The sequence below is a fragment of the Penicillium expansum genome, assembly GCF_000769745.1.
Source record: "Penicillium expansum strain MD-8 chromosome Unknown contig7, whole genome shotgun sequence".
NCBI lineage: Eukaryota > Fungi > Ascomycota > Eurotiomycetes > Eurotiales > Aspergillaceae > Penicillium > Penicillium expansum.
In genome coordinates this window covers 183,301-210,281 of record NW_015971304.1, presented here as the reverse complement: position 1 = coordinate 210,281, position 26,981 = coordinate 183,301, and the positions used below count along the sequence as shown (strand labels likewise).

Here is a 26,981-nt window from a genome sequence, read left to right as displayed (position 1 = left end):
AATAATACATCCGTCATCCATCCCCTGAGGGCCAGGCCCTCACAATACATAGAAAAGTCCATTTCACAAATCAAGCCTTCCACCTTCTTCTGCAGTTTATCTATAAAACTGAGATGAGCAGCAAAATATCTACAAAACAAAGACATTTAAAAGACAACCAAAAAGTCAACCAAAAAGACTAACTAAAAAGATATCTCAAGGCCGCAAACGCGGCCGACCATTCTTATAGTCATATAAAGAGATGTACATAGTACCTTATGTATCTATACCTACCTATGATGTGATTCATTCGTCATCAATCTCCCCGCTCCGGTAAAAAACTTAGAATTAGGTAGGTTTTATACTTCTCGATGCAACAAAATATTGTCTGTATAGAAAAATGTTCCAAAAGATCCTTCGTCATATGCTGGCCCCTGGGGTTAATATCTCACGCCTCCCGAATCGCCGCTCTTTCTCATGTGTGTCGATGCACTCAGCTTTTCCAGCAAGCTTGTATCGATTTCAGATACACCGCTTCTCGAGACTTTATGACAGAGCTTTTAAACAAGATAATTGGGAAGCTGAGGATGGAATAGAAGTTACCCCGGATGGCTTAGTGCACTCAAATATAACTGCTGGTTGTATGCGGACACGGCTCTATATTATTTGCCTGCTAACCTAATCACCTTGGCAGTTTCTAATGGTGCAATATTTATGCCAAATACGCGCTATATGCAGGAGGTCACACGGATGTCGAATGACTTTTACTTGGAGGACGTAGAAAGTGGCAAGCCCGCCGCCGAAGCTCATTATTTGTACATACCTAAAGGTGATTAGATGCTTTTGTTGAAAGATGCAAAACTGACCTTTCTATCTCATTAGGTACCGCTATTCCAAATTCGTTGGTTCTTTTCCGTGAGCATACTTCTCGCTTCTCCCTACAACCTGCGCATCCCATGCCACTTGACAGTATGCTCAAGATAGTCCTTAAGAGGAGAAGAAGTGCTGACATGTAGTAAAGGCCTCAACAACACCCTAAGTCGGTTTTATCTCGAATTTGGGCGCACTTTCAATCCAGATGCTTGGCTTGATAGGAACCCCTACCATGATGCATTTTCTGATGACGAGGAAGAGTGGATGAACTACTGATATGCGTAGAGTGTATGTCGTTATTGGATAGCAAGTGTAAACAAGAATATGAAAATCGATCATGTCCTTCCGATGTCTATACATGCTGTAGTCCTGAGTGTGTAGTTGCAACTTCAACATATAAAAGACGATAAGACGTTCATAGGGCGTTTTATTAAGTGGGGAACGATAAGCCGATTGAGACAGGTCATCTGAATCATCCGAATAGCGCGTCTGAAACATTGGAGAAATTTCGACCCCTCGGGCTCCCAAAGAGGTTTAAGTCGATAATAGGATTGTACTTGAGAATTTCCATATGTGGAAAATATTCATAACTATAGTATTATATTATTAATAATGGAAGTACGGAGTATGTATATGGTACTTCACTCCACCACCAAAATTTGGTGGTGGCCAATGTCACCCTCTACCCGGAGTCCGTCCACCGCCGGTTTTGGAACATCTTTGCCATTTTCTCTCTTGTCTAAATTCTTCCCCCGCCCCAAGATTCAGATCTTCAACACACCCTTGGATATCTTTTGATCCTTGCTTTGCAGAATAGAGTAGTTCCCCCCTACTCTTTTGCCTCAACGGCCCTCGATCCCGGAAACCTCATCCCATCGTCACAGTTCATCTTGACTTTGCGATGCCAGGCTTGTCCGACTATCTAGTAAAATATTCTTGCTAAAGGGGTGGTATACAATAATCAAATCCCGGTCGCATCACTCATTCATTACCGTCGCCAGCTGAAGAGCTGTGTGATCAAGTCGTGCGAGGTCCGAAAGCTTCAGTTTTCTGCGAGCTTTGCGGTCAACCATGCTGCCGCAATGTCAAGGCCCCGTCTGGGCCATTGATGACCTGTCTCGTTGCTTCCAGCGCAAGTGGGTCTACACCAATGGCAACCCCGACCGTTGAAATTTTATGCTGATCGCGAATTACTTTTTAATAGCATTCTTCAGGTCGTACTTCCCCTCACAGTTTGTGGCGCTTCACTGCTGCTGATCCTAATCCGCCTCGCTCATCGATATGTCCTTACCCAAAAAGCTGTCGCTTATAAAGTCCTCCCGAACAATGACTCTGAAGAGGAGGTCCCCAGTGCGACCCAGGAAAACGAGTCCGATACGATACTGTCCCAAGCTGTACAACACGAACAATCTCAGGTTGAGGTCAATCGCCCGCGTGGAGAGGTCACTGTTGTATTACTCGAAATCGCAGCTTTAATTGGACAAGTTGCGCTCTACATCGTCATTTTGTCGACTCATGCCTGGGGCCGACATGGAAGCCTCCCCGCCGTGGCTGGGCTTGTATCTTGGGGGTATATCCTTTTCTTGGTGCTAGTCCGGTTCCTCCTATCGACCATGGATCTTTCCTCCGCGCCGAGACTATGGAGCCATACGGCAATTCTATACAGTTTCCAGTGGTTGTTCAACATCATGGTCTTCCGATCCGCCATCATTCACCCCTTGTCCCATAACGCCCTGATTCTCAGCAGCGTTCAGTTCACTCTGAGTACGGTGCTGCTGCTTATTGCACTCACCACTCGTCGAGGCAATAAGCCAGTTCTGATTGAGCGGGAAGATGGATTGGAGCCTCCGACGCATCCCACGGCCAGTTTGTTGTCTCTTGCGACATTTTCCTGGCTCGACCCATTGGTCATGAAGGGCTACCGCCAACCCCTGGAGCTTGCGGATGTTTGGAACCTGACTCCGTCTCAGAAGGCTGCGAACGTGCTTACAAACTTCCGAAAGAGACAAATGAAAGGCTCTTTGGCATGGAAGCTGATACGGTTCTTCATGGGCACACTTCTAAAGCAGGGTGCCTGGACGATTTTCGCCAATCTATTTGTTTTCATGCCTAGTCTACTCCTCAAGGCTATTCTCGAGTACGTCGAAGATCCTCGATCGACCACACCCAGTGCAGCTTGGCTGTTTGCCATTCTGCTTTTCTGTTGCGCCGCGGTCCAGGGTGTGGCAGATGGACAAGCCTTATTCATTGGTCGTAAGATGGGTGTGCAAGTCCGTGCGATTATCATTGGTGAAATCTATGCCAAAGCTCTTCGCCGCAAGGCAGGCGCTTCGCTGGAGGCTGCCAAGAAAGAAGATCCAATCTTGCCCCAGGATAAGAAAAAGAAATTCTTTTCCTTTGGTCGCAAGAAGAAGGCCGTGAATGGAAATGATGCCGAGGCTGGCAAAAAGCCAGACACAGAACCGGAGGAACCCTCACAGGCTAATGTTGGCACAATTATCAACTTGATGGCGATTGATTCGTTCAAGGTAAGCGAGGTTGGCGCCTATCTCCACTTCTTGTGGGCTAGTGTGCCTGTGCAGATCATAATGGCGATTACTCTGCTTTACCACATCATGGGTTTCAGCTCATTTGCTGGTATTGCCCTGATGGCCCTGATGTTGCCTATCAACCTTTTCATCGCCCGCCAGTTCAACAAGGTCCAGAACCAGATTTTGAAGGGCACAGATGCTCGTATTCACGCCACCAACGAAGTCCTCCAAAACATCCGCATCATCAAATACTTTGCTTGGGAGCAACGATTCCAAGACATTGTCGGAGAGAAGCGCAAGGCCGAACTAAAAGCCCTGCGCAGGCGATACATCCTCTGGTCCTCTGCCGCAACTATCTGGTACGGCACACCTATCCTCATCACGTTCATGTCCTTCTTCTTGTACACCGTGGTTGAGAAGAAACAATTGACCCCTTCGATCGCTTTCCCTGCCTTGTCCATGTTCTCTTTGCTTCGCGTGCCCTTGGACCAGCTCGCGGATATGGTGGCCCACGTTCAGGAATGTAAAGTTTCCCTAGACCGTGTGGACAAGTACCTGAACGAGGAGGAAACGGGCAAATACGATCAACTCCGTGATAGTACCGCCGCAGGAACACCTGCCAAAATTGGCCTTGAAAAGGCAACGCTATCCTGGAACAGCTCCGCTGCTGAGTCTGAAGATACCGAATCCGATGCAGACTTGGAAGCTTTCCGTTTGATCAATGTCGATGTTGAATTTCTTGTTGGCAAACTTAACATCATTGTTGGCCCCACTGGATCTGGAAAGACGTCTTTGCTCATGGCTTTGCTTGGAGAAATGAAACTTCTCGAGGGCCGTGTTCATCTCCCCGGCGGAGTTTCCAGCAGGGCAGATCTCCCAGTGGATCCTGAAACTGGTTTGATCGACAGCGTTGCTTACTGTGCTCAAGAAGCCTGGTTGGTCAACGACACCGTAAAGGAAAATATCGTCTTCGCCTCTCCTTATAACGAGCGTCGTTATCGTGCAGTGCTCAAGGCATGCGCTCTTGAACGTGACCTTGCTATCCTTGATGCTGGCGATCAAACTCTCGTTGGCGAAAAGGGCATCAGTTTATCTGGTGGCCAGAAGCAGCGAATCTCTCTTGCCCGCGCTATCTACAGCAGTGGCCGCCACTTGCTGCTAGATGACTGTCTCTCTGCTGTCGACTCTCATACCGCCAAGCACATCTTCCGCCAAGCTCTTACCGGCCCTCTTATGTTGAACCGGACATGCATTTTGGTAACACACAACGTTGCTTTGACTGTTCCCCAATCGGACCACGTTGTGGTACTTGAAAACGGTAGAATTTCCGCCCAGGGCCGTCCCAACGATGTCGCCGCTACTGGTGCATTGGGCGATGAGTTCCTCAAGTCTCTACCCGATTCCCTGCCCAGCAGCCGTGGACACTCCCGTGTCCCTTCGGACCAGGAAGAAGAGGATGAAGATTTGGACGGCACTCCGAATGGAAAGCCAGAAGACAAGGCCAAGCTCTCTGAATCCAAGGCCACCGGTAGTATCAAGTGGTCGACCGTCAGCATGTACCTCCGCGCCATGGGCCCGTGGTACTACTGGGTCGGTGCTGTCTTTGTATTCTGCTTGCAGCAGTTGGGCTCTGTTTCTACCAACATCTGGATTAGACAGTGGGCAAACTCTTACCACACCTCCAAGGCTGGGACCGAGGATGCCGGGCAGTACGCCGCCGCGGCCCACCTCAAGTCCCCCACTTTCAACGTTGGAAGTGTTGGGCGTGTGAGCAGCTGGAGCTTGCCCCAACTTGGCGCAAGCTCTGCCACCGAGGCTGATGGCGAGGTGAACGTGGCTTATTACTTGGGCGGCTATGCAATCCTAGGATTCCTCTATATCGCGATATCTTTGTCTCGGGAAGCTGTTCTGTTCTGGGGTTCGCTCCATGCATCATGGAAGATTCATGATCGCCTTCTCAGGGCGGTCATGCACGCCAAGTTCCGATTCTTTGACTCCACGCCTCTTGGACAACTGATGAACCGGTTCTCCAAGGATGTTGAGTCTGTCGACCAAGAAGTTGCTCCTGTTGCTATCGGCATGCTTCACAGTCTGGCATCTGTCATTATGATTGTCATTCTGATCTCATGGATCACTCCAGGATTCTTAATAGCTGGTGTTTTTATCACCCTGGTGTACACTGCCCTCGGTGCCGTGTATTTGAACTCTTCCCGAGACCTCAAGCGTCTGGAATCTGTGCAGCGCAGTCCGTTGTACCAGCAGTTCGGTGAGACCCTGAACGGTATCGTCACCATCCGTGCCTATGGTGATGGTCCTCGCTTCATGGTCGACAACCACCGCCGCATCAATGCCTACAACCGGCCACACATCTACCTCTGGGCTAGCAACCGCTGGCTCGCTCTCCGTGTCGACTGGACTGGTGCTCTGGTCTCCTTCTTCTCGGCTACCTTTGTGTTGTTGAACGTTGGAACAATCGATGCCGGTGCCGCTGGTCTTTCGCTGACCTATGCCGTCACATTCACAGAGAACGTCCTCTGGCTTGTGCGTCTGTACTCTGAGGTCCAGCAAAACATGAACTCTGTCGAGCGTGTAAGAGAATATCTCGATGTGGACCAGGAAGCAGCTGCTGTTATTGAAGAATCACGACCTGCGTCTAATTGGCCCAGCCAAGGTGCGGTCGAGTTCAATAGCTACACTACGCGGTACCGACCCGATCTGGACCCGGTTCTCAAGGAGGTTTCGTTCTCTATCAAGGCCGGTGAAAAGGTCGGCATTGTGGGTCGCACCGGTGCTGGCAAGAGTTCTCTCGCGCTGGCTCTCTTCCGCGGTCTCGAAGCCGAGAAGGGCCAGATCGTCATCGACGGCATTGACATCGGGTCAATCGGACTACGGGATCTGCGCGAGTCAATCACTATTGTCCCCCAGGATCCGACCCTGTTCACAGGAACCCTCCGCAGCAACCTCGATCCATTCGGTCTCTTCAGCGACGAGCAGATCTTCACAGCCCTCCGTCGCGTGCACTTAATCGGATCCAGCACCTCAGGCACCGCAACCCCCACAACCGCGAGCAGTCTCACCGCAACGGAAAGCAACATCAATGGCAACGGCGTGAGCAGCAGCGCAGTGACGGTAGTCGACAATAAAAATGTCTTCAATAACCTCGACAGCCAAGTCTCAGAATCCGGCTCCAACCTCTCCCAAGGCCAGCGCCAGCTCCTCTGCCTCGCCCGTGCCCTACTCAAGAACCCCCGTGTCTTGATGATGGATGAAGCAACTGCATCCATCGACTACGCCACCGACGCCAAGATCCAAGAGACACTCCGCGAACTGAGCAGCAGCACAATCATCACAATCGCGCACCGTCTGCAGACCATCATCGACTACGACAAGGTCCTTGTCCTCGACCACGGCCGCGTCATCGAGTACGACCACCCCTGGACCCTCATCAACAAAGAAGACGGCCTCTTCCGCGGCATGTGCGATAACAGCGGCAACATGGATGTTCTTCTAGATGGGGCTCAGCGCGCTTGGACGCAAAAGCGTCTTGTCGATGATTCTTAGAGCGACAAGCACGGTTGTTCCTTTTTTCTTCTTTATTTTCCCTATCTTATAGAATCTCTCGCGTACATATCCATAGTTACCCTACTTTGTCTATTACCTGCCATTGGTTTCCCCCCGCTCATTCCTCGGAGTGGGGATGCAAAAAAGAGAGAGCGAGAGAGACGTCAATGTAACCATCATTTTATGGCCCAGAGGCTTTATCATCATTATCATCATTATCATCTATTCAAATGTTATCATGATTCTGCTTGTGGCTTACCTCCCACCCCCATACCGGTGTGGTGTCTTCGGTTACTTTGCCTGTTTTCTGCTACATTGTGCATGCATATATCATATCTTTCCTGGGGTTTGTAGTCCTACAAGTATTCCATCGTTGCATGGCACATGTCATAATGTATGCTTCTGATAGAGAATGAGAATGCTTGTGATAACACTTGAGATTGTGTGGGGCTTGATTTTGGTCATACCACTATGTAGCTCGATGAGCTATGTATGTGTTGTGTGCTAAGTGGGTAGGCCCGCAGGATTACTTAGTGTAGTGTAATGATTATCGAAGTATTTGCATTCAGAGCAAAAAAAGCCTACAGTGGAATTTCGACACTGGAATTCACTCTCATCTGATAGCATGTGTCTGCAGATGATCCCAAGGAACAGAATGGAATATCTTCAATCTGAACATGCCTGTCCATCTTCAATGCCCGACCTGCCTCTTCGCTAGCAAGCTCCGAACATGAAGCACCTAGCATTTCATTCCGCCTGCAGGAATGCCATCCCCGATATCTCCTCCAATCAACCGGGTTTCTCATTGCTTGTCGCAAGTCGGGGTAGGAAGGTGATGGTGTGATTCCAGTTGGATGACGACATCCGGACGAGTCAAGAACGATTGACCGCGTAATTCGGGATATACTAGTATTCCCCCATCTGTGTCGATGCATTCCACCAAATCGTCGAAGAGCCCATGTCTGAGATGGGGTCGATTCAATGGAACGGGACTGGATCAAGCCCCACAGTAATCAAACAAGCCTCCGACCGAGTGGAAAGGGCAGAGCTCCCAAAGCTAGAGATCCCCCATAGGAAATCACATAGCCCTAGCAGCATCTCTGGCTTCTCTTCATAGAAAAGCACATAGAAAAGAAGAAGCGAAAGTGAGATAAGTTTTTCAACAAGAAAATTAATCCAACAACCACATGTCGCATTCTCACTTGGCGCGGATCCCCCTCAATACGGTAAAGACACAGACGATCGCAGCCGAGACAACGAAGAATCCAAACGACGGCCAATAAATCGGGCAGTCATCTGATGCTATTGCGGCCACGACGGATTCTTTCAGACGGGATAGGGACTGGGACTGCTTCAGCTTTGTGTCTTGGATTATGTACCAATCCGGCTGTGGTTGGGCCGATGCATCCGTGCCGATCGCAGTATCCGTATCCGGAAGTGATTTCTGGAGCTCTGTCTCCACCACCGTTTGATGATGGTTTGATTTGGGTTTCGGATTCGACGGTGATCGGTTTGACGAGGGCATGAAGCCTGCTTCGCGCATCGCGGTCTCTTTCAACATTGCTGCGAGCTCATCTTCGTCGGGTAAGGTTTCCGGGAAATAGTATCGCTTGTTATAGGTATATGTTGAGGCAAGGGATTTGAATGCGATTGAGTTTTCGTAGGGAGTAGGAAGTGCGAGGATTTGGATTGAGTACATTAATACCAAGAGCAAGGCCAGTTTGCGGGCCATCTTCTGATGTGCTCTGGTGATATCGTGATATGGTGATAACGGATGACTGCGGGGATTCGATAAGATCGACGCGCTTTGTTTGGATCAGAGGATATGATTATATATTAGAATAAAGAGTAAGAGAGAAGGGAAAGGGAAGAGGAAAAAAAGTAAAAGCAAAAGCAAAAGATAACATCATCGAAGAGAGAGAGACGAAGAGCACGTGGAGTGATGTTCGGATTCGGAAACGGAGTCGCATATGGGCCTAAGTGTCTTAGTACAGTCTTAGTACTCCGTAGAGTCCATTCTTTACTATAATTTAGTTTAATCCGCTATATAAGTCCAGGCCCTTATCTGTTCTCTTTTTAAGGGTCTATCGATCCTTATGTATGTTGTACTTTGTATATCGCCCTCTCGGATTGGCCAATAGATCACAGCCTTATATCTCCGTGGACCCCTTCCCCTCAGCTATAATCCTGCAATTTGTGCCGACGCGACACAGAAAAGAGCTATGAACTTCCTAATCGTATTACCCCTCCAATAATCCTCAATCTAAGGAGCACGGCGTTGAATCCCTGCGCAACTAGGCTCCACTAGCGCAAAAGTCATCCCACCCCAAGATAAGGAAACACGCCGAGATCCCCGTGCACGACAACCAGCAGTTGGCAATGTTAGCCTGCAGGCATGACTGAAACACACAGCTGATGATGAGGTCTTGCAGTGTGATGCCATGCGTGATCAATCCGAGTTTCACCGCTGGACACAAATGCCATTACGGCGGTCGTGATCCCTGTTGTGAGGCTAGGTTGCCAAAGACTCAATGTTTGAGCGCGAAATCGGGTCATCTCGGTAGTGTTAACATGCCAATGCGGGGTGAGGATTAGTCCATGTTCTTGTTCTTAATCATTGACTGTGTAATATTTATGGAGTGTGACAGGCGCTACTCAATAAGAAAGGGGCCTTATAGATACTCCCAGGCTTGAGCTGCATGGGCTACTCGACATGCGAGAACTCACGCTAGTTAGCACACACCAATGACCATCGTTCCGGCTAAATCCAACATCGGGCTTCAGTTCTGGGAGACTAGAGACTCGAAATTAAAATATTATATAATCCATAATTAATCTAATTATACCTCGTATATATATCTCTTAGCATAAAATAGACTATGCTCAAGCTCACCCTACATCTCGATATATATATATATATATATATATTCTTCGTATACTTACTATATTTACTTACGTTTGTAAGGATAATTTATCATTATTGTTTTAATTATAGACGTCCTTTCCGTATTATACCTAATGCTCCTTCCCTACAGAAATAAATAATATATACATATAGTAACGTACTTGTGGGTGGGGTATCCGGTGCCTAGACTCGCCCGATTACGTGAATACTATTTTTATATATAATTCGGGCATAAGCGTCCGTACGGGCCATACAACTAGCCCCTGCAAACTAGCAGGGTCGCTCAACTCGATTTAGAATATAGATATAACCCCCAAAAAATTAAATTCTGTAATACTAGTCTATACGCTTTCGCTCCAACCCGACACAAGCTTTCAAGAATAGGAGAATTCAACATGATCATGGCACATATTTCCTTTGATTCTGCTTCTCTTCAAAAGCGATTTCATGCACTCTTCAGACACGATGCTATCTGATTCACATGACCTAGACGTAGAAGAGCGCGACAGCAGCACCGAATAGAGCCATGGCTCCCTTGGGAGTGCTGAATTGAGACGCCGCAGCACCAGTTGAGGGCAGAGCGGAGGCGGAGGCACTGGTGGATGAAGCGTCGGAAGAGGTGGAAGACGAGGTCGTGGAAGAAGAGGTAGAAGAGGAGGAGGTGGTGGTGGCGGTGGTGGAGCCTGCGATGGAAAAGCTGTGTTAGTATGATCGCCTTGTAACATTGTGCGGAGTTGCATCATGCCTGAGGAAGACAAAGGACTAGTCGACGACGTGGGTGTTGGAGATGCCGAGGATGTAAAGGTGGAGGTGACGGATGTAGCAGTGGTTGCAGTGGTTGCAGTGGATGTCGCGGAAGACGAAGTGGAGAAGGAGGAGGAGGTGGCGGAAGAAAACGTGGAAGAAGAGGAGGTGGAAGTGGAGGAGATGGAAGAAGACGAGGATGTAGTACCATCAACTGAAGCGCCCTTCTCAACAGTAAAAGTGTTGCTGACGGCGAGCTGGCCAGCAGAATCAATTATCTGGATCTCGTAGTCATCTCTAAGACATGGCAGAATGTCATTAGTGTGTTTTTTCTCTGTCTACCCACACTATCCTCTACATACCCGTTGGAAATGCTAGGGTTAGGCTGGGTCGTGTATTCGCCATCAGAGGTCTTGACGTTATCCGCCAACTTGGTCTGGAAAGAGCCATCCTGAGATCGAAGGATGATGCTAATTACTGAAGGATCACTAGGAACGCTAGTAAACTTGATAGTCTTGGGAGTGGAGAAATCCCACACCGTGTCTGATGTCGGAGTGGTGACGGTGATGGCAAAAGCCGATGAGAGGAGGCTCAGGGCCGTGATGGTGAATGAGTAGCGCATTTTGATTGAATGGAATTCTTGAATCACTGGAGAATGAGCTAGAGAAAACGTCCTGCTACTTCCTAGGAATAGACTATATATCTCTGGTCGATAGACTGCGAACTATATTGTTGGAAGATCTATATACAACTTACAGGAATCGGCAACTTTCAGCTCAGGCCGAGCGCATTGAGGATACGAGACAGTTCACGCCTTGCATAGAAGCAGCATATGATCTCTAACATAAGCTGAGCCTCCTATGGAGAGACTAAAAAAGCCCAGGGGTCATTCTAATGCCCACGTAAGGGAACAACGAACGGGCACCTCTACATCAGCGACCCGCCCTACTGTGTTGGGTCTACCAAAGTGAGCATTGCACCTTATCCTTCCAATCAAATCTGAGACAATCAACTCTAAGAGCTATATACAGAAGCCAGTAACTTTTAACTGAAGGGGGCGCATGAGAATACGAGATAGCGCAAGCCTTGCATAGAAGCAGAATGAGACCTCAAATATGAGCCGAGCCTCTTATGGAGAAACTAAAAAAATCCATAGGTCATTCTGGTACCCACGTAGGGCAATCACGAACGGGAACTACTGAGATCATCTCTGTATCAGCGACCCGCCCTATTGTGTTGGGACCATAAAAGTCAGCATCGCACCTTATCTTTCCAATCAGGTCTCTAAGACACGCATTGTGGTCTATGGTCCTTGCTTACAAAGGATTAAACTTCCGACTAAGGCCTACTATCATGTCAGCGCTACGTTAGCGTTGAGAAGTGCCGTAAATACGGAGTAAACCGACACGGCTCGGAAATCGAGGTTATCATAATTGGAAATTTATTTTCGTTGTATTGTATCGTTACTTACAGGTATGAATGAATACCGGTCATGACTGGTAACATTCACCCGATGAGGCTACATACTTTGTACTACGTATATCTGTGTTGTGCCCAATAGTCAAAAGCGACTGTCGGGATTCTGCTCCAAGTACGGAGTTTCTAGTTACTCAACATATCTCGTATTTTCCGCGGTAATTCACGAGATGTAAAATTAAAGCAATATAATTAAACGTAGGGAGTATCTCGTCTATAGTAAAACCGCTGCCGAACCCATCGAAAATAACGTCAACAAGCAAAATAAAAAACCATTACGGAGTACAGGAAACATGATCAAAACAGAGGGAATGGCGGTCTAGAGAATTAGATGGAAATGAAAGACGTGGTCACTGCAATCGTGACTACCAATGTCCTCATCTCCCACGATAAACCGAATAAAGAATTCTCACCGCTGGTGGAAGTCTTCGGACTCGCCGAGGAGGTTGTCGATGTTCGGGTATCATCTCCACAAATATTGGTGCTTCGTTTTAGGCTTTTAGTAGGGTAGTACACCCGAGGCCCTCCATCCGAGCTGAGGTCCACATTGAGATTCCCGCCTGCATCAGTAACAAATGTTTTGCAAGACAAGATCTCGGTCACATTTTGTCGGGAGGAAAATCCTGTGCCGTCGGAGCCAAGCGTAATTTTGGTGGTGGCATTGGTGGCTGGTTTGGCTCCAAGGTTGGACACGACACTCACAACCTGGTTACCGCTAAATCCCTTGCGCGTGGCCAAGATGTTTGTTGAGTTGTAGATTGGCAATGAGAGGTACGATAGATAGTCGCTCCCTGACTTCGGAGCGACCGTGGACTTTTCACCGTCACCGCTCGCATATGATCGAATGCGATTCAATGATTGGACTAGCAATGGCAGGGAGGTCGAGTTCATCGAGTATTTGGTAAGCCATAAGGCCTCCCGATTGACAGGGTTGAATCCACCTGACAGGTGCTGTTCTTCCCCATAGTAGACTGTATTTCTTTAATTAGTATCTTTGGCTTTTGTTTCTATTTTTGGGGGCGCAGCATACGGATGGGAATACCGTCAGCGATCATGCTGATTGTGAGAATGTTGCGAGCCAGCTAATCAGGAGTGATAAAGTTAATACGTGCTGACAAAATACCCGATGCAGTCGACTTACCGATATGTCTGAAGTATACGAGCCAAAGCGAGGGACATCCTGGTTCGATGTGAAAGTTCCCAGGGGTAGTACATCCTCGCAATTTGTCCTGATGTAGTCGATGGACTGTACAATCCTGGTCAGGTCTCCGTTGGTCGTGTTGAAGGCCTCTGTGAGGATATAATACCTAAAAAGTGTTAACACGCCCTCTGTGCATTTTGATGGGCTACTTACAACGGATAATTCAAAAGTCCGCTTAGACTAGGCTGCAGAGAACAGTAACCGTATGCATCTCTTGTGGCGCCTTCGCCCATGGTGAAAATACCCGCTGACTTGCTGAAATTGGAGAAGAATGTAGGAGCAATGTTCAAGACACTGTCGATTCGCAAGCCATCAACTAAAAATGATAACTGTTATTAAATCCGTTGAAGAGATGGGGAAACGTATAGACATACTGGAGTAGTTCGAAACCAACTGCGAAACCCAGGTGCCCAGCATCTGCTGGACTTCCTGATCCTCGTTTCGCAGATCTGGAAGCGATATGGTGTTGTCTCCCATCCAACACTGACAAAGGGTTAGCAATGCTCTCATAACATGCGATGACAGACTTACATCCAGAACACAGGTGTCATTTATGGGGTCCTCCGAGAGTAGCTTGTAGTCGTGGAAATACTTCTGATCATTGAATGGATTGAATGTGCTGTAGTCGACAGTGGAGGCATTCCCAGCCCAGGCCATGTCACCAACAATAATATCCAGCATCAAGTACTATTTTTCATGTCAGATTCGTGAATAGGCATGGTAGCTGGCGACTCACCATGCCACGCGCGTGCAACGCTGCGGATAACGCTTGGAGGTCATCGGAGGTGCCAAAATGGGAGTTGATGGAATACAGGTCGTTTGGCCAATATCCATGGTATGCTATCATCCATCGATCGTTAGTTCTCTATATTCCTTGACAGTCAAGGGCGGCCATACCTGAGAGATCTGCTGTGCGAGTTGACTCTTGACTTTGCACTGGAGATATCCAAACTGCATCGAACCCGAGTTCCTGAATATAATCGAGCTTGGTGATGATGCCCTGTAAGCTCCCTCCACAATACTCTCCCAGTGCTGCATCACAAGAAGCAGTGGTTGAGTTATCAGATCGAGCGAAGCGATCGGTGACCACTTGGTAGACTGACCGACCGAGCCATTGGTCTCGGGAAGCCGCATGTACTGTCCCAACGGCAGCAACCACCAAAACCTTCCACCACCACATTGTCGGTGGCGTTTGCATGACAGGTCGAAGGAGAATCAAATGACGGATGAAATTAGAGACAATGAAAAGGCTACATATGTACTTAAATTAACTGACAATGTCATATATAATTGATGTGGTGAAAATGATTTACATATGTAAGGTGCGGTACGTGCGTATCGTACTGTATGTGTAATACATATGTTAATGATATGTTCCTGTTCCTAGTGTTCCGGTCATGTATTCTTTCGGCCCGATCGGTAGGCTTCGCTGATCCTTGGGAATCCCGCCTCCCAATCGAGGGCATAAATTCCGACGGTAGACGGTCGGGCCCTAGTTACTCGTCTTTGGGCTACGCTAGCCTGGACCTGAGGTAAATAATTACACCTGTAGGTCATAAATTGTTTTATATACTTTTATCTTAATGTAAGGGAAAAACTTATATAGAGAGTTGTATACCTAGGTAGTTTTTTTAAAAAAAGTTTTGATTTTATACATCTTTTTAGTACCCTCTATAGTCTTTAATCTGTAGATCACTATATCAAACTTTTTGTATTAAGTTAGTTGACCTAATAATGTAACTTAATTCTCTATTTGATATCTTTCCCTGAATATCTATATCTATTTGACAAATGATGTTCTCATTTAATGAACAGATTGGGATTGTTTTTAGGTTTTTGGTCAGGACGGGTCTACGGAAACTTTTGCGGTAGAACTTTAGTTACCGATCATTGTCCATGGTACTTGAGCGTGTTGGGCTGTGGGAAGAGCCGCATGGTTGATTGTTGGGTTATTTTCCACTCCCCTGTACTCGTCCACATGGGGGTCCAAGGATGACAGCTAGGATTTATTCCATTTCGGTCTGGAAAGCGTCATTGGGGTTAGATAAGGAGAAGTTCGGCCTACCCGTTGAATATTTGATCTTTTGGCCCTCAACAGGTTAATAGCAAACCATCGGCAGGTTCAGCTACGCCAAGTCGAGCGCAAAGTGTACAAATTGCCGACCATCAATTGCGCTATGCCGCAGCCCTAGCAGCAGGGACGGAGTGGCCGTGAACAAAATCTAAAACACAATACGAGGACGCAACGAGCCACACCCTTATCATCATATCCACCTCTCACTCTTTCTCATAGGTCAGTCCTGTATCAGGTATGACGTGTTCTATCTTATAGTAGGCAGGATACCCGATCTAGCATATTTTCACTTTATGATCGATGATTTACTTCTGGCATGGATTGTCTTGAAAGCTCGTATAGCTTCTAAGGTTTGCAGGAACCACGTATGAATCATTCTCCACCATATAAGCTATCGAACAAAGATCCACTTCGTATTTTGGATCAGCTCGGTAGACTACACCGAATGTCCTATACCGAAGTGTGTCAGATTGTCTCCATCTCTATGAGATCTGATCCTTCCGGCTTGGGCCTGGAACCTGATGTATACCAACCCCCACCAAGTATGGCGTATACCAGCTTGAGACCCATAGTCCTAAATTAGGCCCGCTCGGCCGCTTAGCGTGGGTATGAATATGCTTTGGTGTGGATTGAGGCTGTACAGCAAGGCTCGCTCAGGTCTCCAGCCGTTCGCCTGATACCTGCGTCTATGCTGATTTACAAAACAGTGATTGGTATTCTATTGCATTGGACCGGGCAGCTCGGAGTATCCATTATCTTTTCTGCATCTGCGCCCTATGAACCGTTCAGTCTCTCTGTTTCTATGAGTTATCTCTTCCATCCTGGCATGCACACCGTGGTTGATTGTCTGCAGTCGAGGCTCCAACAGCGTGTTTTGTGAATGTCATCATAGTGGCATTCACTGTGCGGAATGGAGTTGCTCACTTCCATCGCTCGTTACCTTGCCATTGTTGCAACATATATACGCATTGCGCAATCCCTGCCATATCTTCCAGAGGAAGCAGACTGGAATCTTAATCAAAATCAGACAGCGACACACCCCCTCGACTACTCGGGTCGATGGGAGGACCACTCATACAACCCTTCGCCGGAGAACTGGCGATTCCCCTTTTACACGATATTCCTCGATAGATTTGTAAATGGCGATCCGAGTAACGATAACGCGAATGAAACACAGTGGGAACAGATCTTGACCTCCAACGAGTTCCGCCATGGCGGCGACGTTCTTGGGTTGGTTGATACGTTTGATTATCTTCAGGGTATGGGGATCAAGGTGCGTTTGTTGCTTCAGGAAAACTGGATGCGAAGAATATATTGACCATATCCAGGGCGTGTATCTCGCCGGCACACCGTATATCAACTTCCCTTGGGCCGCGGATGGATACTCCCCGCTTGATCTGACTCTGCTGGACCATCACTTTGGCACAATCGAGAACTGGCGCACAATGATATCTGAGGCGCATCGGCGTGGGCTTTATGTTCTTTTTGATAATACCTTTGCAACGTGTGTGGGATCCATTTGCGCAACCTCCGATGTCGTTTGCTAATTGTGGTTAGAATGGGCGATCTTATCGGTTTCCAGGGTTTCTTGAACAAGTCCGCGCCGATCAACCCCAACGAGTACGACTATGTATGGAAGTACGACCGTCGATACTGGGACTTTCAGCCTGGAAATGAAGTTGAGGATGAATGTCCTTGGGAGTATCCTCGGTTCTGGGATGATGACGGTACCGGTTTGACCACCACAACCCTTGGTGCTTCATGTCGGAATAGTGAATTTGATCAGGTAATATTCTCTTTCTTTTAAGATTGAGCATGACTGACCTCTACAGTATGGAGAAGTTGCCGCCTTTGGAAACTACACCGAATGGGAAGGGCAGATATCCAAATTCGCATTCGTGCAGGATCGTCTACGTGGATGGCGACCGGACGTGCTAGCCAAGATCAAACACTTTTCGTGCCTCACCATCACCATGCTTGATATCGACGGATACCGCGTCGACAAAGCTTTACAAGTTACTCTTGACTCTCTTGGAGAATGGTCCGAGTATATGCGGGATTGCGCCAAGGGGGTGGGAAAGGATAATTTCTATATTCCCGGAGAGATTGTGGCGGGAAACTCTTTTGGCTCGCTTTATATCGGTCGCGGTCACCAGATAAACCAAACCATCTCCAATCTGACCGAAGCGTTCATGATGACGAACAAGACAGACAAGTCAGATGAGGATCTCTTCTTGAGACCTGCGGAGAGGTCCGCGCTGGACGGGGCGGCGTTCCACTACTCCTTATATCGTGGTCTCAGCCGGTTTTTAGGGTTAGTTTCTCACCCTCGCCAATTTCATTTTATTCAAGCTAACATAGTTCCGTATAGTCTAGATGGAATCTACACTGCCGAAGGCGACCCGCCAGTCAACTTTGTGGAGACCTGGAATGCTCTTGTGCAGACCAACGACATGATTAACACGAACACCGGCAAGTTCGATCCTCGTCACCAATTTGGTGTCACGAATCAGGATGTCTTCAGGTGGCCAGGGATCAAAAACGGGACCCACAAGCAGAATTTAGGTCTATACGTCGCTTCGTTGGTCATGCCTGGAATCCCCATCCTCTCCTGGGGCGAGGAACAGGAATTCTACGTACTCGACAACCAGGCTGACAACTATGTCTTCGGTCGTGGACCCATGTCATCCGCTCAGGCATGGCAGCTGCACGGATGCTACAAGCTGGGATCATCGAAATACGTTGATTTCCCGCTCGAGCGCTCCCTGACTGGATGCGCAGATGATTCCGTCAGTCTCGATCACCGCGATCCGTCTCACCCAGTGCGAGGACTCGTCAAGATGATGTTTGAGATGCGTGAAAACTATCCCGCTCTGAACGATGGCTGGTACCTGCAGCAATTGTCTAACCACACGTTCGACATCTACCTTCCAGGCAGTAGTGGGACACCGACCGAGACTGGAATGTGGAGTGTCCTAAGATCGCGCTTTGTGGATGCGCAGAATTTCGATGGCCAAGGACAGGGGAATCAGAGCGTCTGGCTGGTGTATTCGAATGACAACAAAACAGTTGAACACCAGTTCAACTGCAGCAGTAAGGACGCTTTGATCTCGCCATTTCCTACGGGAACAACGGTCAAAAACCTTTTTCCACCGTTCGAAGAATTCACGCTGGCTAACAGCTCGATTAAGCTTGGGTATGGTTGCTATTCTGAAATTGGTTCCTGTTACTGACAACGAGTAGATTGGAAGGATCTGATGTTCCCAACGGGTGTCATCCCAACCTTACTATGCCGGCCTGGGGGTTCAAAGCCTTTGTTCCGAAGGATAAATTTGTGCAGCCTTCCCCATATATAACACGCTTCTCCCCGGGACATGATGCTCGTCTTGTGCCCCTGGGAACAAGTGGGGAGACGGTACGAATTGGCTTCGAATTCTCTCAGGAGATGGATTGCGGGGATATCACCAACTCGCTGACGATCACGTCCAAAGCGCTTGACAATGAGACCCCACAGCTTGATACCACCTCGGTCTCTTGCCAACCTATTGAAGAGACCAATGTTGTGACATGGCCGGGGGCACTCACTAGCGTTTTCAGCTACGAGGTAGATTTGAGCAATGTCTTTCCAGGGGTTCACAGAGTCACACTTAGCAACGTGACTACAGCAGATGGAAATCAATCCACAGGTGTAAGTATATTCCTCGTTATACGGGTCGAGAAAGCCACAATACTAATTGAGTCGGGCAGTCCGTCGACCACTTTCTTTTCCGTATCGGAGAGCTAAACAATCCGATGGTCTGGCCACAGTTGGCCAACTACAGCCGAACGCTCCTGTTCGACAACCCGTCTTCTGAGACTGAGCCCTTATCAGTAATGCCGCAAGCCCCTGGCGCAGATATGTGGCGATACTCGCTGGATTTTGGAGCTACATTCAGTGCCTGGATGACATACACCGGCTTTAACACGACGATCCCCGGCAAAAATTGGACTGGCACCGTGGAGCAAGCCTGGGAAGGAGAACACATTATTGCCCAATACTGGAGCAAGTTGACTGGAAGTAGTTCTCAATGGCAGCACGGAGACACAAAATGGGCATACAATCCCCCACGTCGCTTCCCAAATCTCTTCATCGAAGGCGTGTTCAACCAGTTTGGATATGACGCTGGCTATTCCAACAAAATGGTCATTAACAACGTCACTGGCCTGTGGGAAATTCACTTCATGGGCGAATGGCCTGTGCAGGTTGCATTCAACGTCTGGGGATTAAACGAAGACGGCCTGGCCGATCAAACGCAGGTGTTTGGGGACATTGATGGAGACAACGTTCTGGATCAGGTCCCTCCAGTCACGCTGCTGAGCAATGTATTCAACGTCACCATCCCGCCCCCTTCGCCCTATCTTGCTTTCACGCTGTCGGTGGGTGACGGCGATCTTAAGGTCTACGCTACACCCACAGGATCCAGGTGGGTTCAGCTGGCCATCTTCATCGTGCTAGCGATTGTGCCTGTCACTACCGCTGTCGGTGCGGTGTTTGTTTACCTGAAGGCCTTTTACCAGGTCAAATTCAACCAAATTGGTGTCACCGAGAAAAGATCAAGCTTCGCTCCATTCGTGAGCGCCTTTCAAAAGGTGGCCCATAGATCTAATGGCAGGGACTCTAATCCCGAACTTGCTCTAACCACCGTGGGCCCATTCTCATCTGAAAGTGGAGGCATTGCTGGTGCCACGGTAAACACCCGCCGACGGACCGTGCTCATTGCAACCATGGAATACGATATCGAAGATTGGGCCATCAAGATCAAGATTGGTGGTCTGGGTGTGATGGCCCAGCTGATGGGGAAACATCTGAGCCAGCAGGACCTCATATGGGTGGTCCCTTGTGTTGGAGGAGTTGACTACCCCAAAGACGATCCCCGTGAGCCGATGGTAATCACCGTTCTTGGCAACAACTACCAAGTGGATGTCCAGTATCATCGGCTGCATAACATCACGTACGTCTTGTTAGACGCGCCTGTGTTCCGAGCTCAGTCCAAATCAGAGCCGTACCCTGCTCGCATGGATGACCTGGATTCGGCTATATTCTATTCTACTTGGAATCAATGTATTGCTGAAGCGGTCAGGAGATTCCCGGCTATTGACCTCTACCACATCAATGATTACCATGGTGCCGCTGCCCCTCTCTATCTTCTACCTCGCACGATTCCATGCTGCCTGTCTCTGCATAATGCTGAATTCCAAGGCATGTGGCCAATGCAAACTCAACTGCAAAGTCAAGAGGTTTGCAGTGTTTATAACCTCGACCATGCATTGGTGAAGAAGTATGTACAGTTCGGCGAGGTATTTAACCTTCTTCATGCAGCTGCCAACTATCTGAAAATCCACCAAAGCGGATTCGGCGCTGTGGGTGTCTCCAAGAAATACGGCAAGAGATCCTACGCCAGATATCCTATCTTCTGGGGCCTGAAGCACATTGGAGCACTGCCAAACCCCGATCCATCTGACATCGCCGAGTGGGTTCACAACGAAAACAACAACCTCGAAGATGTTATCATTGATAGGGAGTTTGAAGCCGGTCGTGCCACACTCAAGAGACAAGCGCAAGAATGGGCAGGACTCAAAGTTGACCCAGAGGCCCAGCTGTTTGTGTTTGTCGGTCGTTGGTCCATGCAAAAGGGCGTTGATCTGATTGCAGACATTTTCCCCTCCATTCTAGACGCTCACCCAAAGGTCCAGTTGATGTGCATTGGTCCAGTCATTGATCTATATGGAAGGTTTGCCGCGATGAAATTGAATCGACTCACAGAGCTCTACCCTGGGCGGGTCTATTCCAAACCAGAGTTCACCGCACTACCACCCTTCATTTTCAGTGGCGCTGAATTCGCCTTGATTCCTTCGCGTGATGAACCGTTCGGTCTGGTGGCCGTGGAATTCGGACGGAAAGGAGCGTTGGGCGTGGGATCACGGTAAGAGTGACCGGGCTTGAATCTACCACCAGTGCTAACCTATGTTTCTTTAGTGTTGGTGGCCTTGGGCAGATGCCAGGCTGGTGGTACACAATGTGAGTTTCTATCTTCTCTTGAGATATGTTCAGACTAACCCATTGTAGCGAGTCTATGACAACAAAACACCTTACCCAACAGTTCAAGATGGCCATCAACGACGCTCTGAAATCGTCCCAGGAGACACGAGCACTCATGCGTGCACGATCCGGCAAGCAGCGCTTCCCCGTAGCACAGTGGGTTGAGGGTCTGGAAATCCTACAAACCACCTCGATCGAAAAGCACGCCAAGTACTCTAAACGCCACGATCGCAGTTCATTGAGGGTTTCCTATGGCAGCAGCTTTGTCCCAGAAAGTGTTCGCAAAGTCTCGTCGAGCTCAAACAACAGCCGCGAACACAGCCGATCACGCAGCTCCACCGCGTCTGTCTCGCCGAGCAGGCCCATTACGGCTGAAATGAGACCGTCTGGACCTCGATCAGGCTCAGATCACGTTTTCTCGCCGACAAATCTGTCTTCCAGTCTAAACATGTCCGACAACGAGCCCGATTCTGACACCAACCCAAGACGCAGACCCTTGTCTTCCAACCCTCTCGCAGACTCGCGGATCGTTTACTCAACGGTAAACGATGGGGAATATTTCGAGCCCGTTTCTAGAGCCGTCCAAGAGGACAGCAGTGTCCGTCCATCGCCCTTTCCATCGCCATTTCCATCGCCATTTGGGACACCTACAGCCTATTTTGCTCAATCCGGTGCCAGCACTCCAGTTCACGGCACAGGATTGGAAGACGGTTTGCTGAGCCGAAGAGACGCAAGGGCGTCCATGATGAGTCTGGTCAGCGTCGACGATATAGTAAAGGAGAAGCAAGACTACAAGCTGCAGAAAGTTGATCCATTTTTCACGGATGCGAATAACGAGTACGCGGATAAGTTTGAGAAGAAGCTTGCTGATCTGAATGGCAAGAACTCCGAAGATCAGCTCTGCATCGAGGAGTTCCTCGAGAAGAGTGAAAAAGACTGGTTCAATCGATACCGCGACGTCAAACTGGGAAAGTCCCCCTTGCCGTCTCCTGCTCCCTCTGCTGCTCCCTCTGTCTTTCGCTTCATGGTTCATGAAACGGGTAGACCAGATACCCCGCCAATCCCTAGTCCAGGTGTAAACCCAAATGCCGGCCAATTCCTTCTTCCACATGACTACGTTCCCCCTACGGGTTTGAAGCGTTTCATGTTGATGAAGCTGGGTGATTGGCCTGTGTACTCCATCTTCCTCGCTATCGTGAGTTGTAACCCTACCCAAAACCTTCATTACAGCCGTTGACAGGATTCTTTTAGGGCCAAATTCTCGCCTTGAACTCGTACCAGATCACACTCCTGAACGGTGAGATTGGACAGACGGCGGAAAAGCTATACATTCTAGCATCCATCTATCTTGTCTCTTCGATCATATGGTGGCTGGTCTTCCGTCTAGTCCCCTCAATCTATGTGTTGACGATTCCTTTCTTTGTATGTTCACGCGCTCTACCTGGCTTACGAGGTTGCAAGCTAACTATCCGCAGATATACGGGTTAGCCTTTCTGTTTGTCGGTCTTGCCGGTCCCATCCACAGCGGCATTAGTCAAACATGGCTACAAAACGTGGGAACTGGCTTGTATTCGTTCGCATCTTCGAGTGGTTCGATTTTCTTCGCCCTCAATTTTGGAGATGAAGGTATGTAACAATCCTTTCAGGAAGTATGGAACTTATCTGACTTTCTTTTCCAGGTGGGGCGCCTCTGAAGTCTTGGATTTACAGAGCCACTGTTATCCAAGGCACTCAGCAACTGTTCATCAGTTTCCTTTGGTACTGGGGTAGTTGGATGGCATCTCTCAACCAAAAAGGTAGCACGCAATTTAGCCTTGCCATGACTGATCCAAACGCTTTGCTCGGGATCGGAGTTGGACTCGCCTGTCTTCTGTGGCTGTTGGGAGCCCTGGTCTTCTTTGGGCTTCCCGCATATTATAGACAAGCACCAGGTCAAGTGCCGACATTCTATCTATCGCTCTTCCGCCGTCGCATCATTCTTGTATGTCTCTTCCAGTTCCCCCTCAAGCTAATTTTGATTCTGACGCTGTGTCTTGCAGTGGTTTTTCTACATGGTGTTCATATCGAACTACTGGCTGTCGGCACCGTACGGACGAAACTGGCTCTATCTCTGGTCCAGCAAGCATGCATCCGTGTGGCAAGTCGTGCTCCTTGTCCTCTTCTTTTTCATCTTCGTCTGGGCGGCAGCTCTCTGGGTCTTCCACGTATTTTCCAAGAGACACGCCTGGTTCATTCCGATCTTTGCCGTCGGTCTTGGTGCTCCTCGATGGGCCCAGATCCTGTGGTCAACCTCCAACATAGCCACGTACATCCCCTGGGCCGGTGGTCCTGTAGCCGGAGCTCTTCTTGGTAGAGCACTCTGGCTCTGGCTAGGAGTTTTGGATTCCCTTCAGGGTGTCGGTAAGTTTCCTCCCACGACGAATGAAGCACAACACAAACTGACTCACGCCAATACAGGGTTTGGAATGATCCTCCTCCACACAATGACCCGATTCCATGTCACCTTCACACTTCTAGCCGCGCAGGTGGTCGGTTCCATAGCGACTATCCTCGCCCGCGCGACAGCTCCGGATAGGTTAGGCCCTGGTAATGTTTTCCCTGATTTCTCCGCTGGCGTCGCAGCCGGCTTGGGAAAGGCAGACTTCTGGGTCTGTCTGCTCTTCATGCTATCCATCAACGTGCTCTGCATCTTCTTCTATCGCAAGGAACAACTCTCGAAACCTTGAGTGCTATTCCAACCTTGGCTGGCGTTTTCTTTTCTTTTCCTTCTTCTGTTTTGCATGCACTTGACATTGTGCGGGGTAGGTATTGTGATTGGAGGATTAATTATACTATAGTGGGTTGCATTGACTAGGGCGCGATAGGCTTTGTAAAGGTCGCCCCATGTTTTGGATTTGTATATAGTGTATAAAAAGACTATTAATTTACAATTTCTATAGGTATCTAAACTTGATTTTCATGTTCTGGGACAGTACTTCGTATAGTCTACGCTAATATACCTACAACACAGTTAGGACTAGCTTGATTGGGAACTATATGCAAGGGTCCGTTTTAGGCCTAGTCAGGGGAACCCTGGAACGGATTATTCCTCTCTTCTAAAAAACAAGGGACTTATATATTCCAAGGTCATCATCATCTTTATTTGTTTTGCAAATTGCCTTCGTTATTCTTGCCACTCTTTTCAAGATAACACACTCATTCATTCTTTTAGTCCGTTCTTTTATCCCATTCTTTTATTCCTTTCTCTTATTCCATTCTTTTCGTGCTTTTACCAGTCTCTCGTTCTCATCCAATGTTTCGCTCTTTTTTCTCCTTCGTCGTGGCCCTCTGCCTGTACACGCAGTGGGCGGTCGCTGCGTTGACCTCGGGTGAAATTGCCAACTCTCTCAATGAACTAGCACAGCAAGGATTCGCCGCCAAGGCCCTCGTATTGGAAATCAATTCCACTGCGGACGCTGGTCCAATTCCGGTAAGTGCGCTTTTTTTCCGTCCTTGAATCACACAGCAGCTCATAATAAAATTCAGGATATCTATACTGAGATAGACACTATGGTCACTGTGATTCTAACAAATGTAAACTTTATGACGAACACGCCGATCATTGCCGGTCAGACAGAGCAGCAGGATGTCTATGAGGGATACTCAAATGTAGGTTGATGACAAAAAGAAGTCAATGAAACCTTCCAAGGTTCTAAGGTTGGAAGTCATTTATACTTACTTAATCACGGTAGTTCGTACAATCCCTCCTTGAGCTCATGGACGCCTTTTCCAGCAGCGCAGCCAAGCTGAAATCCATCAACCAAACAACCAAGACCAAAGTTCCCTCTGAAATCCGCATCTTGCAAAGTGCCGTTGACGTGAGTTTCCGAATTAGTTCTTTTCCTACAACCTAAGTAGATTGCCCATGAGATGCTGACACCCCACGAGGCCTACTTCTACAACATCATCGGTCTCTTCCCAGCCACAAGCTCGTACAACGCCCAGGCCAACAACCAGAAAGCCCAGGTGGATACGCATTGCTACCAGGCCGTCTGGGCATTTGATCTGGGTGATAGTAATGGTACTCAGGCTAGTTATCGAGCGCGCAACAACAGCTCCCTTCACTCTCGATGGATGAAGCGCGGTTCCTTCTGATTTTAGACCATGTCTATCATTGAATATCACCTGGTTTAATAGTTGGGTGGATGGCTACTGATAGACCTGGCAGATGGGCGGGTACTCCCTACCCATGGGCTGCTCATTTGGCCCATTTTGAACGCAAAAATTTCCCTGATGTCAGTATAAATTTATATTAATAATCTGAAAATATATTGCCCAGGTGTAATCTGAGGATTTATACGGAGTAGTCCTGTTCTAAAGGCTTGGTTCCCTGACCCATAGGGGTAGGGACACCGTAAAACGGTAGAAATAAGTAGGGATATGGTGGGGAAATAGGGGCTATAAGTACAGCTGAATTATTTTGAGTGAAGGGTCGATGGAGGATTTATAGTCAAGGAAGACTAAAAGTAGGATATGTTTTTTAGTAGACCCTATAGCGAGGCCTTGCTAAAGCCCATGGGTATTGCCTATTTCAGTTAGAGAATTACCTTAATAGGTTAGCGTGGGGGTCAAGGAAAAAGATTTCCAACCCTCCAACGAATTACACCACCCACAGGTAAAAAAATACCCATATGGCAAGGTCAAGATGCAAGTGGATTTTTAAGTAGTGGCCTAGTAAAGGTTATTACATGGGTTAGAAGTTGGAAGATATTTTGATAGGGTGAGTTGAGCGGATTGCGGGAAGTATCGTTAACGCTAAACAGCGATTCACGCGAGGTAAAGTTTAAAGACTGGCAGCTTTATATCTAATGTTGAGATAGAGCTGATGATAGTTGGCACATATTGCTCTCAATTCACACTTCTGCCATAAACCTTAGTGCCAATCGGTCTTGTTCCACTTATATATAATTCATATCTGCCAACACTGTCAGCATGTAGTGCGACCGACATCAGTGGTTTATTATCTGCCACATTTATATAAGCCACTTTAACAACCTTGGAAGTGTTCCGGAACTTTCCACGAGTCTCCCCGAGCTACGAGCCCGTTTAATATCACGGTGCAGGTCGAATGCAGCAACAGTGCATTAGGAGGAGTCGATGCGCTAATGATACTCGACGCTGCAATGATCATGTAGCTTGCCGTAAACAGAAGACATATAGCTTCCTTATCGACTGGCCTACATAGCCTGCACCTTATCTGCGATGGGGTATGATTGGGTGGTGGGATAGCAATTGATTTGGGGTATACATACGCAGTTGGGGTATGAAGGATGTAGATATCTGTGTTGGGGTAAACATATCTGCCAATAAAGACGCGGAGATAGATCTTTAGATCAATTTAATTAATCCGGTAGCCCGTATCTTGGCGCCGATAATCACCAACAGGTCTGTAATATTCCAAGGTTGATTTAGAGTAACGGTCATCTTGGAGATAAATAAGAAGAGCGATTGACCACAGAAGGTATACATAATCGACCGGGGCAGATACAATACACCGCAGTAAATTAATAAGATAAGTA

The 26,981-nt window shown here is 48.1% G+C and overlaps 6 protein-coding genes across 6 annotated transcripts; 3 read left to right on the top strand and 3 right to left on the bottom strand.

Moving 5' to 3' along the window:
* Positions 1 to 1,923: 1,923 nt before the first annotated feature.
* Positions 1,924 to 6,944, top strand: PEX2_002790 (uncharacterized protein; the record flags this gene model as incomplete). Its single annotated transcript, XM_016737557.1, has 2 exons — positions 1,924 to 1,988; positions 2,057 to 6,944. 2 exons carry the CDS (start codon positions 1,924 to 1,926, stop codon positions 6,942 to 6,944), a joined length of 4,953 nt encoding a protein of 1,650 aa, XP_016598993.1.
* A 1,198-nt stretch (positions 6,945 to 8,142) lies between these two features.
* On the bottom strand, positions 8,143 to 8,676 carry PEX2_002780 (uncharacterized protein; the record flags this gene model as incomplete). The annotated part of the gene is made up of 1 exon (XM_016737556.1): positions 8,143 to 8,676. The coding sequence occupies one exon, from the start codon at positions 8,674 to 8,676 to the stop codon at positions 8,143 to 8,145; it is 534 nt and encodes a 177-aa protein (XP_016598992.1).
* Positions 8,677 to 10,335: 1,659 nt separating this feature from the next.
* Positions 10,336 to 11,215, bottom strand: PEX2_002770 (GPI anchored serine-threonine rich family protein; the record flags this gene model as incomplete). Its single annotated transcript, XM_016737555.1, has 3 exons — positions 10,336 to 10,546; positions 10,606 to 10,890; positions 10,956 to 11,215. The coding sequence occupies 3 exons, from the start codon at positions 11,213 to 11,215 to the stop codon at positions 10,336 to 10,338; spliced, it is 756 nt and encodes a 251-aa protein (XP_016598991.1).
* A 1,181-nt stretch (positions 11,216 to 12,396) lies between these two features.
* Positions 12,397 to 14,450, bottom strand: PEX2_002760 (alpha-amylase; the record flags this gene model as incomplete). Its single annotated transcript, XM_016737554.1, has 8 exons — positions 12,397 to 13,040; positions 13,100 to 13,151; positions 13,211 to 13,376; positions 13,424 to 13,586; positions 13,645 to 13,753; positions 13,802 to 13,957; positions 14,007 to 14,110; positions 14,168 to 14,450. The coding sequence occupies 8 exons, from the start codon at positions 14,448 to 14,450 to the stop codon at positions 12,397 to 12,399; spliced, it is 1,677 nt and encodes a 558-aa protein (XP_016598990.1).
* Positions 14,451 to 16,254: 1,804 nt separating this feature from the next.
* Positions 16,255 to 24,149, top strand: PEX2_002750 (Glycoside hydrolase, superfamily; the record flags this gene model as incomplete). Its single annotated transcript, XM_016737553.1, has 14 exons — positions 16,255 to 16,617; positions 16,673 to 16,848; positions 16,902 to 17,130; positions 17,177 to 18,540; positions 18,588 to 18,948; positions 19,010 to 19,032; positions 19,280 to 20,335; positions 20,630 to 21,307; positions 21,361 to 21,402; positions 21,451 to 22,618; positions 22,675 to 22,845; positions 22,899 to 23,049; positions 23,103 to 23,404; positions 23,463 to 24,149. The coding sequence occupies 14 exons, from the start codon at positions 16,255 to 16,257 to the stop codon at positions 24,147 to 24,149; spliced, it is 6,771 nt and encodes a 2,256-aa protein (XP_016598989.1).
* Positions 24,150 to 24,715: 566 nt separating this feature from the next.
* On the top strand, positions 24,716 to 25,557 carry PEX2_002740 (uncharacterized protein; the record flags this gene model as incomplete). The annotated part of the gene is made up of 4 exons (XM_016737552.1): positions 24,716 to 24,892; positions 24,949 to 25,071; positions 25,155 to 25,280; positions 25,321 to 25,557. The coding sequence occupies 4 exons, from the start codon at positions 24,716 to 24,718 to the stop codon at positions 25,555 to 25,557; spliced, it is 663 nt and encodes a 220-aa protein (XP_016598988.1).
* Positions 25,558 to 26,981: the final 1,424 nt, after the last annotated feature.